General features: G+C 40.9%; 1 protein-coding gene across 1 annotated transcript; it reads left to right on the top strand.

The window, feature by feature from the left end:
* Positions 1–8,492: 8,492 nt before the first annotated feature.
* LOC145095988 (uncharacterized) lies at positions 8,493–10,423 on the top strand. Its single transcript, XM_079033782.1, has 2 exons — positions 8,493–8,807; positions 9,086–10,423. Exons 1-2 carry the CDS (start codon positions 8,493–8,495, stop codon positions 10,421–10,423), a joined length of 1,653 nt encoding a protein of 550 aa, XP_078889908.1.
* Positions 10,424–12,123: the final 1,700 nt, after the last annotated feature.

Raw genomic sequence — 12,123 nt, 5'->3', positions numbered from 1 at the left:
ACTGGTTGAGTCTTCATCGCGCCGATATCCTATGCTTCGACAAAGCCATTCGCCTGCACCTTCCGAATCACGAAACCCTATTGATATATGGAGATAAACCGAGTACGAGTCTTCTTATCATCTCCAGTATTCAGGATCAGAAATACTTGCACAAGGAATGCCGCGCCTTTCTTGCTCACGTCGTCGACACTAGTCAAAAATCGAAAGATCCAAAAGACATTCCCGTAGTATGCGAATTCTCTGATGTTTTCCCGGAAGACCTTCCAGGCCTACCTCCCAAACGTCAGGTTGAGTTCAGAATCGACCTAGTCCCAGGAGCTACTCCCGTAGCTAAGTCGCCCTATCGTCTAGCGCCTGCCGAAATGCAAGAACTATCCGGTCAACTCAATGAGCTGCTCAACAAGGGTTTTATAAGACCGAGCTTCTCACCTTGGGGAGCTCCGGTCTTATTCGTGAAGAAGAAGGATGGGTCGTTTCGAATGTGCATCGATTATGGGGAACTCAATAAAGTCACGGTTAAAAATCGCTACCCTCTTCCCCGTATCGACGGCCTATTCGACCAACTGCAAGGAGCAAGTTACTTCTCCAAGATTGATCTTAGATCCGGGTATCACCAGTTACGGGTGCTTGAGGAAGATATTCTGAAGACAACCTTCCGAACCCGTTACGGGCATTTTGAGTTCGTAGTGATGCCCTTTGGACTGACTAACGCCCCCGCAGTATTCATGGACTTGATGAATAGGGTGTGTCGTCCATATCTAGATCAGTTCTTCATCGTCTTCATTGACGATATACTCGTCTACTCTCGAAGCGAGGAAGAACACAAGGATCACCTGCGACGAGTCCTGGAAACGCTGCGATCAGAGAAGTTATATGCGAAGTTCTCTAAGTGCGAGTTTTGGATCCGAAGAGTTGAATTCTTAGGACACGTGGTTAGTGAAGAAGGAATCCACGTGGATCCATCCAAAATTAAAGCTATTGAGAACTGGTCAGCACCGAGGACGCCTACAGAAATTCGCCAATTTCTAGGCCTCGCTGGCTACTACCGCCGATTCATCCAAAACTTCTCTCGGATTGCAAAGCCTCTCACCATGTTGACGTAGAAGGGTGTATCATTCGATTGGGAAGAGAAACAGGAGAAGGCATTCCAGACCCTGAAGCGAGCCCTATGCACCGCACCGGTATTATCCCTTCCCGAAGGGACAGAGGATTTTGTTGTATACTGCGATGCATCAAATCAGGGGCTTGGTTGTGTCTTAATGCAACGAGGTAAGGTCATCGCCTATGCCTCAAGACAACTAAAGACACATAAGGTGAAGTACACTACTCACGACCTCGAGTTAGGAGCGGTCGTCGTCGCACTAAAAATCTGGAGACACTACTTGTATGGGACGAAGAGCGTGGTCTACACTGATCACAAAAGCCTCCAGCACATACTAAACCAGAAGGAACTCAACATGAGACAACGCCAATGGGTCGAGCTACTCAATGATTACGACTGCGAAATCCGATACGACCCGGGGAAAGCCAATGTAGTAGCAGACGCCCTGAGTAGGAAGGAGTACCCTGGACGAAGAACTAAGTCATTGACAATGACTATCCATTCACATCTATCCGCGCACATCAGGGAGGCTCAGCTAGAAGCCTTAAAGCCTGAGAATGTGACGGGAGAATCCCTGCGCGGAATGGATAAAAGTTTGGAGGTCAAGGGTGATGGAGCCTACTACTTCATGGACCGAATCTGGACTCCGCGCCATGGAGGTTTCAGAGACTTGGTCATGAGGGAAGCACACACACTCGCTACTCCGTCCACCCAGGATCAGATAAGATGTATCTGGATCTCAAAAGGCTATACTGGTGGCCTAACATGAAAGCGGAGATCGCTACCTTTGTGAGCAAGTGCCTTACTTGCGCAAAGGTCAAGGTCGAATATCAAAAGCCATCAGGACTCCTCCAACAGCCAGAGATACCGGAATGGAAGTGGGAGCGGATTACAATGGACTTTATAACCAAGCTACCCAAGACAGCGGGTAGGTTGGATACCATTTGGGTCATCGTTGACAGATTAACCAAGTCTGCGCACTTCCTACCCATCAAGGAAACGGACAAGATGGAGAAACTCACAAGAACATACATAAAGGAAATAGTGCGGCTGCATGGCGTCCCTATATCTATTATCTCGGACAGAGACAGTAGATTTACCTCTAGATTTTGGCAATCACTACAAAAGGCGCTAGGGACGAGGCTGGACATGAGTACAGCCTACCATTCGCAGACTGACGGACAAAGTGAGAGGACGATTCAAACTCTAGAAGATATGCTGCGAGCTTGTGTGATCGACTTCAGTAAATCGTGGGATACACACTTACCTCTTGTGGAGTTTTCCTACAACAACAGTTATCATACGAGTATCAAGGCAGCTCCATTCGAAGCCCTCTACGGTCGGAAGTGCAGATCCCCTCTGTGCTGGGTGGAGGTAGGTGACACTCAGTTAGCTAAAGGACGAGTTCCTGATAGCGCTCTCACTGGTCCAGAGATTATTCGAGAAACGACCGAAAAGATTGTGTAGATTCACGAACGACTAAAAGCCGCTAGGGATCGACAGAAAAGCTACGCGGACAAACGGAGAAAACCCTTGGAATTCCAGGTGGGAGACCGAGTCCTTTTGAAGGTCTCTCCCTGGAAGGGCACGATACGCTTCGGAAAGCGTGGAAAGCTGAACCCAAGGTACATAGGGCCTTTTGAGATTCTCGCCAGAATCGGCCCCGTAGCTTACAAACTCAACCTACCCCACGAGCTAAGCAACATACACCCTACCTTCCACGTCTCAAACTTGAAGAAATGCCTGTCCGACGAGACTCTCATGATTCCCCTCGACGAGATCGAGGTCAATGAGAGCCTCAACTTTGTGGAAGAGCCTGCGGAGATTATGGATTGGGAAGTAAAAAGAACGAAACAAAGCCGCATCCCAATCGTGAAGGTTCGGTGGAACGCCAAGCGGGGACCGGAATTCACTTGGGAGCGCGAGGATCAAATGAAACTCAAATATCCTTATCTCTTTGCTTAGTAGTATTGTAATAACTTAACTGTTTGAATTCTAAATTTCGGGACGAAATTCTCCTAACGGGGGGATGATGTGACAACCCAAATTTATTGCCGTTACAAAAACCCGTCTTCACTAACGGAATTCGTCGTTATATATTATTTTCCGTAATGTGTGGAGTCGTCAATAAATAAATATCTAGTCATTTATACTTATTGGTATTATCATAAGTAATTATAGCTTGTAAGTGTTAACCCAGTTTAACTAAATAGAGTTATATTACTTTTCAACCACTTCACCCGGGTAAAAAGTTTTAACCCCGTTAAACTTTAGCATCGGGTGGCCGTGTATCGAGTGCAATATCCGAGGCATATGAAATGAGAGTGAACACCATTTGAACACTCTTTTACCACTCATTCACTCTCTCTCACTACTTTCTCTCTCTAGACCCGAACCCACAACTCCAAAACCGTGAATTCCGGCTTCCAAACGTAAGGGTTTCTTCCCTATCTCATTCTAAACATAGTCTATTGCATTTAAAGGTCAAAAATCATAAGATTTAGTGGATTAAAGGGAGTTTATGGCCTAGAAATCCTCTTAGGCCATAAACACCCAAAACTTAGCCAAATGTCCCATTTTCCTTTCCTTTAAGCTTAGATATTAATTAAGGAAATAGCCTAGATGAGTTTGGATATGAAAACACAAGTTTTTAGGACCTAAAAGGGAGTTTACGGCCCAAGCTTGTGCTTAGGCCGTAAACACCAAAATTTCATGCTAATGTGCCTTAAAATCTCATCTAAGGCATGTGGGAATTTAGTTATGACCCTAGGAAATGCTTAAGGCCATTAAACAACACATTCTAGACCCTAAAAGAGGAGTTTACGGCCAAGACTATGCTTGGGCCGTAAACACCCAATTTCCTTGGTAAAAAGCCCCAAAAACTCACCTAAGGCCTTCTAGAATTTAACTAAGAATTAAGGGAGTGATTTGGACCATTTAACAAACCATTTTGAGGGACAAAATGGAGTTTACGGCCCAAGCACAAGCCTGGACCGTAAACTCCCCCAAGTGACACCAAATGAAGGTTTTAACCCTCCAAATTAGTCCTAGGCATTTACTAGAAATATATGGAGTTGAAATAAGGCCTTAAATTGCACTCTTGAGGGAAAACAAGAGTTTACGGCCAAGCCTAGAGGCTTACGGCCGTAAACACCCAAGGAGTGGCCTTTGGGCCGTAAACTCCAAGGGAGTAAACTCTTGGACTCCCCCGTAAACCCCTCTTGGCCTTGTATTACTCCCGGGAACCCCTTCTAAGCCCTAAAACCCCGAATCGTTGCTTGAATGCCTAAATACTTTAATGAAAAGCATAAAATGATTAATTCCTTGTAAAATACATATTTCATATGACATTAGGGCCCTAAAAGGTGCACAAGTCATTATTTGGTACAAAACGCTCAACCGACACTTTCACCCGATTTACCCGATTCACCCGATTTACGCGATTTCAGGTGAGTTCATACCCCTTTAATGAACCTTTCAAATGTTTTATATGTTTTAGGGGGGGGGATAAAAGTCAATTATACATGTTTATGGAAATTTATACAAGTCGATTATTCATGTTACGGAAATTAATCACATGTGATTCACTATCCGTAGTTCAAATCACATGTGATTTACCACTATGTTTCATAAAAAGGATTTTCGTTTTCAAAACTATTTTGGATAAATAAAAAATTTTCTAAATGTTCCCTTTTGACAAGATTTTTATTAAATAAATTCCTTATAAAATGTAACCACACCAATATATTTATATAAGTAAGACTTGAAGGACTTAGGACCGATAGCTCGCCTTATTTCCTGTTCTTGTTTGATTGTGGGCTTAGGGTAGTTGTTATCCGTCCGAATGTCATTGATTTCTTAGTTATATATCATATATATTAGTGTTGGATATGAGTATTTTCAGTTCATTCGATGTTGAAGCCACTAAACTGACAAGAATCATACGCACTAAGTTAACTATAATAGGTATAATTAAGGCCACTACTACTCGTTATAGCTACTACTCTACACACTATAATACACTCTATTACGATACTATACACTAATAAGAGAACACACTACGAGTTATACAAAAGACTACTACACTATAATACAAGAGAAAGCAATAATCAGGAGATAACACACTAACTCACTACGAGATACTCTATTCGCTACGCACTACGCCCAGAGTCTCCTGACAGGAAGACGACACTATATGTATAGATCTATATGGGGCAGACACTAGTACTTCCCGACTGTTAACTTCAGTCCGAGCCGTGCAGGCCCAGGGATGCCGCTACTTCACTACACTGTGCATGACCGGGAAGATCATGGGGTCCGCTATTATACACACTATTGGCATCATACAAAGAATACACAATAACCACACCAAAACACTAAAATAAAGGCTAAGTTAATATCCCGAAGTAAACGAGTATTTAACACTAAAGAAAGTTTGCACCACTATTATTGACTTTAGTCATAATCTACCGAATTGCATTACTTATGGGAAATTCACTATTATACTTTTACAATAAATGTTTTCAAAGATGAAAATGACATGTTTCTTAAAGGTTTTCACTTACAATGTATTTCTGGAAAATATAGGATTTTCTAGGATTTTCTACTACTTATGATTGTAAAATTGCAGCTTTTCATACTATCGGTTCAAATGCGTTTATACAAAAACTCACACTAAACTCTTATGAACTCACCAGCTTTATGCTGATATTCGTTTTCAAAATAACTTGTATCCTCAGGTCAAAGATAGACAGGTTCAGGTGCAACATTTTGGAGAAGGTGGAGCATACAAGATCCATCTCTTATTTTTGTATTATTTTTGGTGATTGCTAAACATTACAAAACACACTTGTAATTAAACTCACTATGTAACGCAATGGTTGTATGTTTCTTGTTTTTACTATTATGCAATTGTGATGATACTGTACATGACGTCCTCTACCCCGAAACGTTTTCCGCTGTTATCGGTTTTGGGGTGTGACAACTTGCGCGGGTGGAATTTATGTCGCACGGGTACCCGCGAAACTGCCCGGTTTTGGGCATTTTGGTCATTTGGCTTGACATTACCTTGGGGGATCAGATCTATCGGCCATCACTTCGATTTTCCACCATTAGAGACTAGAAGAAGGCGATGTTGGAGCTTGAGACTCATTTCTTTTCATCTTTCCAAGTTATTGGTAGTTTCTTTATGTAATTAGACTTTTGTGATTGTTATTTTATTGCCATGAGTGGCTAAATCCTCTATTTGGTAGACCTTGGCTAAAACCTTTGAATGTTTGTGGGTTTTTGAAGGATATATGCTTATTTATCATTTATCTTATGTCTATGATTCTAGTTCATAATTCATATGCTTGTTTAAAGCTTTGATCATGAGCTTGGTACTTTAATAAGCAATTGTTGGTTTATTTCTTTGGTTTAGCATTGAATCATTGATTTTACTTAGAACAAGGGCATTATGATGGTAGAAATCATCTCTAGCTTATGAATCATAAATCCTTTATGGATGTGTAAGCATTGACATCCTCTAGGAATTGGGGATTTCTTCATTCTTAAGGCTAATCAACTTCTTGTATTCAATTTCTTCTGTTGGATCTTTGATTTTGATTAAGAAGGTAAGTTGTGGGCTTCCCCAACCTCCATACTACCTATGAGAAATCTTGGCATATCATGCTTCATGATTGATATAACCAATTTGGGGTGAATGATAAGCTTCATGTTAAATCCTAATGATAAACACACAAATGTTCATTGTGTTGAATTGCCTTGGTTTTCCAATTCTCTCTAATATTTGAGCATCTCACTTTCTTGCTTAATTGCAAGTTTTTAGTTTTCAAGAAATCATAACAGCCCCCCCCTTTAGTTTAATTGTAGTTAGTTTATTTACAATAGTCCTTTTAGATTGGATTGTTGATTGAATACAACCATTTCCCCGAGGATCGATACCCCTTTTTACCATTATATTACATTTAATTTGCAAAAAGAGGGTGTAATTTGCTTGGTGGACTTGACATCCCACCAAGTTTTGGCGCCGTTGCTGGGGAAATTGGTTATTATTATTTGATTGTTTATGCCTAGGTCTACCAGAACCGGTGAACTACTCTACAATCCGGAAATTGAAAAAGAAGCAAAAAGGTTGAAAATTTTAGCTAAACAAGTAAAGCAACAACAACCCGTTCAAGCTTCTTCCTCTTCTCCGCTAATCAACATAGAAGACCAAGTTCATATTTCAAGTGATACTGACACCGAGCCGAGTTCTCCAATTGTTGGTCATTCCTTTGAAGACATTCCGTTTGAAAACTACATAGCCTTGAATCACACTCCACCTCACAATCCCATCCCAAACCCAAACAATCAAGATGCCAATAACCCACCCCAACATCCAAGACAACAACAAAAAGAACCTCTCATTGATATGCCACCTTGGAATCAAGCCCCTCCTCAAAACCAACCCAATAATCAACAACCACAACCACAAACCCAAAACTTCTATCAAAACAACCAACCTCAAACCAATGCTTTTCAAGTTCAACAACAAGTACATTACCCAAATCAACCCAATTACCAACACCCTCCAATGTACCATAACCCAATGTACCCACAACAACAACCTCCTTATAATCAATATCCTAACTACCAACCTTATCCACCACCAATGTATAATCACCAACAATACCCATACCCACCTTACCAACAACATCCATTTTACATGCAACAATATCCCAATCCCAATCACCCCATTCCACCCAATCCCCCTAAAGAGTGGACACTTAGACAAATGATGGAGACGGATGTTACTCACACACCTCTTGGTATTGTTTATCCTGCAAACCGTCGAGGGATTGAATTGAAGTCAAGTTTCATACATCAACTAACCAAGTTCCATGGTTTGGATAGAGAAGACCCTCAAAAGTATTTGAATTCATTTCATATGATATGTGCTAGCATGTTGCCCGAACATGTGACCTTGGATGATTTCAAGCTAACCGCCTTCCCGCTAACCTTGGAAGATAAAGCTAGAGTGTGGTGATTCAACTTACCACCAGGATCTATTCACACATGGGAAGAGTTACTCAAATCCTTCAATAGCAAGTTCTATCCCACCTCTCGGATATCAAGTCAAAGAAGTGACATTTTGGGACTTCGTCAAGGGGAGAATGAGACTTTTCATGATTTTTGGGAGTGATTCAACAACTTGTGTACAAGTTTTCCTCAACACAACATTCCTGAACAATTACTTCTTCAACAATTTTATGAGGGTATGAATGAAAAAGATCGAAGGATGATTGATGCTTCAAGTGGTGGTGACATCTTCAACAAGACACCTCAAGAGATAAGATCACCTTTTGGAACCATTTCTCAAAATCAAAGGAACTTAGGGGCTCGAAATGAAATGAAGATAAATTCTCCACAAGTGGTTGGTGAAGTTATCAACACCCAACACTTGGAATCAAAGCTCTTGGATTTGACTAATGTGCTAAGTCAAATGGTGGTGGGAAGTAGTCAACAATTAATGGTGTGTGGAATTTGTGCAATGACGATACATTATACGGATAAGTGTCCTTCACTTGCAAGTGAACCGGAGGATGTTAATGCAATGGGAGGATATCAAGGTCAACCAAGACCCATGGGATTTCAAAAGAACTACAAACCAAATTGGAGGAAAAACCCAACCAACCCATACCCACCAAAGGAAAACCCACCACATGTTATGATGAGACCCCAATTTTCTCGATACCCATAAAAAAAACCTCCATATCCCCAAACATCTCATCCCACTCAAAATTATCAACAACCTCCACAACAAGGCCAATCAAGTGGTAACCACCAAATGAGCCTTCAAGAACTTGTCAGTTCTCTTGCTCAAAGTCAAACCCAATTTCAACAAGAAACCAAGAATACTTTCCCCAACATTCAATCACAAATTGGAGACTCAGTCACCGCTCTTAACAACAAAGGGGTAAAATTCCTTCTGAAACCGAGAAGAACTCCAATGTGAGTGAAATAACCTTGAGAAGTGGGAAAACACTTGGAGAAAGCAACCCTAAAAGAATTTCAAGAGAAGAAGAAGATGAAGTTATTGTTGTTGAGCCTACAAAGGTTGTAGTTCCTCCTAAGGAACCGATTGTGACAAATATTGAGCAACCTGAATCTTCCAACAAGACCATCAAGGCATTGGTCATACCACCACCCTTCCCTTCCCGGTTAGCCTTTTCCAAGAAGATAGAGGAAGAAAATGAATTATTTGAAACTTTCTGCATGGTCCAAATCAACATTCCACTATTGAATGCTATTAAGCAAATTCCAAGTTATGCAAAATTTCTCAAGGATTTGTGCACCAAGAAGAGGAAATTCAAGGAAAATGAAAAGATTCAAGTCAATGCAAACGTGTCTGCGGTTATCCAAAAGAAGTTACCTCCCAAATGCAAGGATCTAGAAATATTTGTTATCCCTTATACCATTGGTGATTTGCATGTCGAAAGTGTCATATTAGATCTTGGAGCCTCGATCAATGTGATGCCATATTTGGGTTTTCAATCTCTCAATGTTGGACCTTTGGAAGAAACGGGAGTAATCATTCAATTAGCGGACAAGTCAAGTGTGTCTCCAATAGGAGTGTTGGAGGACGTGTTAGTACAAGTTAATCAACTAGTATTTCCCATGGATTTTTATTTCATTGATCTTGAAGAGAAGACTCCTTCCAAATCATTTATGATCCTCCTTGGAAGACCTTTCATGAATACCGCTCACACGATCATTGATGTCCATAAAAGAAAAATTACTATGGAGTTTGATGGAGAGATCATTCACTTCAACATCTTTGAAGCAATGAGGTACCCTATCACCATTTCTCCATTGTACCAGGTTGATGTGATTGAGCCAATAAACGGGATAAGCCCTAATTTATGCACACACAAGATTCTTATGGGATATTATTGCAAGCATAGGAGAGAGGCTCAAAGAAGATTAAATTCTCCAATGATGGAAGTAGTCAAGAAAAAGATAATTAAAAGGTTCAAAAGGTGCAAAGTGAAGAAAAAGGCATTTCATAACAAGCACATAACCCAAAAACACTTTATTCCGGGTCAAGAAGTTATTCTTTATCATTCACGCTTAAAGATATTCCTGGGAAAATTGCGATCTCGATGGCACGGACCTTTCATTGTTATAAAATTCTTTGATCATGGTGTGGTTGAAATCAAGAGTTTGGAAATGAACCAAATCTTCAAAGTGAATGGGCACCATTTGAAACCATTTTATGAAGGCTTTGACACAGGAGAATTCAACAACATAACATTGGAAACTACGATTTACAAAGGTTGACGAAAGCGGGTTTATGTCTGGGCTGCCCCCCACCTGCGCAAGGTTTGCGAGGGTACTTGTGCAAATATGTCACTTCATAAGAAAATTTCGAGCCATTTCATATGCTTCCTTTGCGCGACCAAGCTTTCATCCATGTGTATTTTGGCAGCCAAGAACTCCACCCACACATCATTGTACGACCCATGTGTTGCTTCCATACCGTCCTCACGGGCCTCCTCCACCTTGGACCCAATATGATCCTTCCTTACTCTTATCCTAAGCATTGAGGACAATGCTTAATTTTAAGCTTGGGGTGAGGTATTCTTATATTTTATTTTTAATTGCATTTAGGTTGTATATTGTTGCATTTAGAGTAAGTCATTTAGGTCATTCATAAAAATTGCAAAAAAATTGCGTATTTTGTTTCCTTCTTTTCTAATTTTCATACTTTTTAGATGCATTCTATTTTAAGCTCATGCATTTTTATTCTCTCTTGTCTTCTCATCCCTATAGGTACCATAGCACCGAGTCATAAATATTGAATCATAGATTGGTCCCGGGTCTTGATATGGAATTCCTTGTATTTGAGAAATAGGACACGGTTTGAGCCTCACATACCACTTTAAGACTGCTTGTGTGGGGGTCAGATGCAGGTAGCTTGATTGGGTCTAGGTGCGGAGGGTTGTGGTTGGTCAAACCGATGCGTGCGAGCAAAGATTAGCCCGGTAAGATATTTTGAAGACATGGAAGACTCGCATCTTGGTTTTGGGGGGAGTACCCCTTGGTACTCCTGATTCTTGTCCGGGCCTTGCTTAGTTAGATTCTCACCACCTTTTTAGGATAAGCCATCATTTTTCTAGGGGTCTAGAGTAGATAGTTTGATAGATTTTGTTTATCACACCTTGCATTGAGGTAACTGATGAACTTTGAAGTGGGTCCCCCAATTCACATCTTCTAGGACCAAGTTTTTTTGGTAAATAGTGAATTTATGATAGAGCGATATTTAGATTTAGCAATCAAAACGAAAGACTTAGATTATGTTAAACCGAGAGCGTGCATAAAAAGAACGCCCAAATCTGACTTCGTATGAGGAGTTATGATTTTCCGAAGTTTCGACTTAGCGGTATGCAGCCCGAATACTCAAATATGAGATCGAGTGATTTTTAGCCGAAACAATCTAAACAAGAATCGAAGATATCGTCGATAGTAGTCCAACCGTAAAAAGACAGACGAAAACGAACGCCGGATGAAGAAGTTATGAATTTCTAATGAAGTTTTCCTGTCCCGGCCTACTAAAAATAATATAAAAGTAATATATTTATAATATATTAAAAATAAACTCAAAATTAGCCAACGGATTCTAAATGAGAGTTGTAGAGCGTAATCTCATCTACGCTTCGATATAAAGAACGTTGAAAACGGAGTTCGTATGCGAAAGTTATGAATTTCTGAAGTTCGGGGCGCAAAACCCCAAAACTGTCAGAGGACACGACGTGAAAACAGTGTTCATGACGTGGCATGTTTTCTGACACCTCCTGGAGTCTGCCAGACCCAACTTGCGATGACGCATGCAGTGACGATCAAGCCCACGATGTGGATACACTGTCCACGACGTGGAAAATGAAAATTTTGCCCTATAAATAGATTTGAAGGGGCAGTTGGCCAAGGTTGCTAATTCACCCTTCTCTCACCCATATTACCTCGATTTACGTGCAATGAAG

The sequence above is a fragment of the Lactuca serriola genome, chromosome 3 (assembly GCF_051521515.1).
Source record: "Lactuca serriola cultivar US96UC23 chromosome 3, Lser_US96UC23_V15, whole genome shotgun sequence".
NCBI lineage: Eukaryota > Viridiplantae > Streptophyta > Magnoliopsida > Asterales > Asteraceae > Lactuca > Lactuca serriola.
This window is presented reverse-complemented; position numbering and strand designations above follow the sequence as displayed.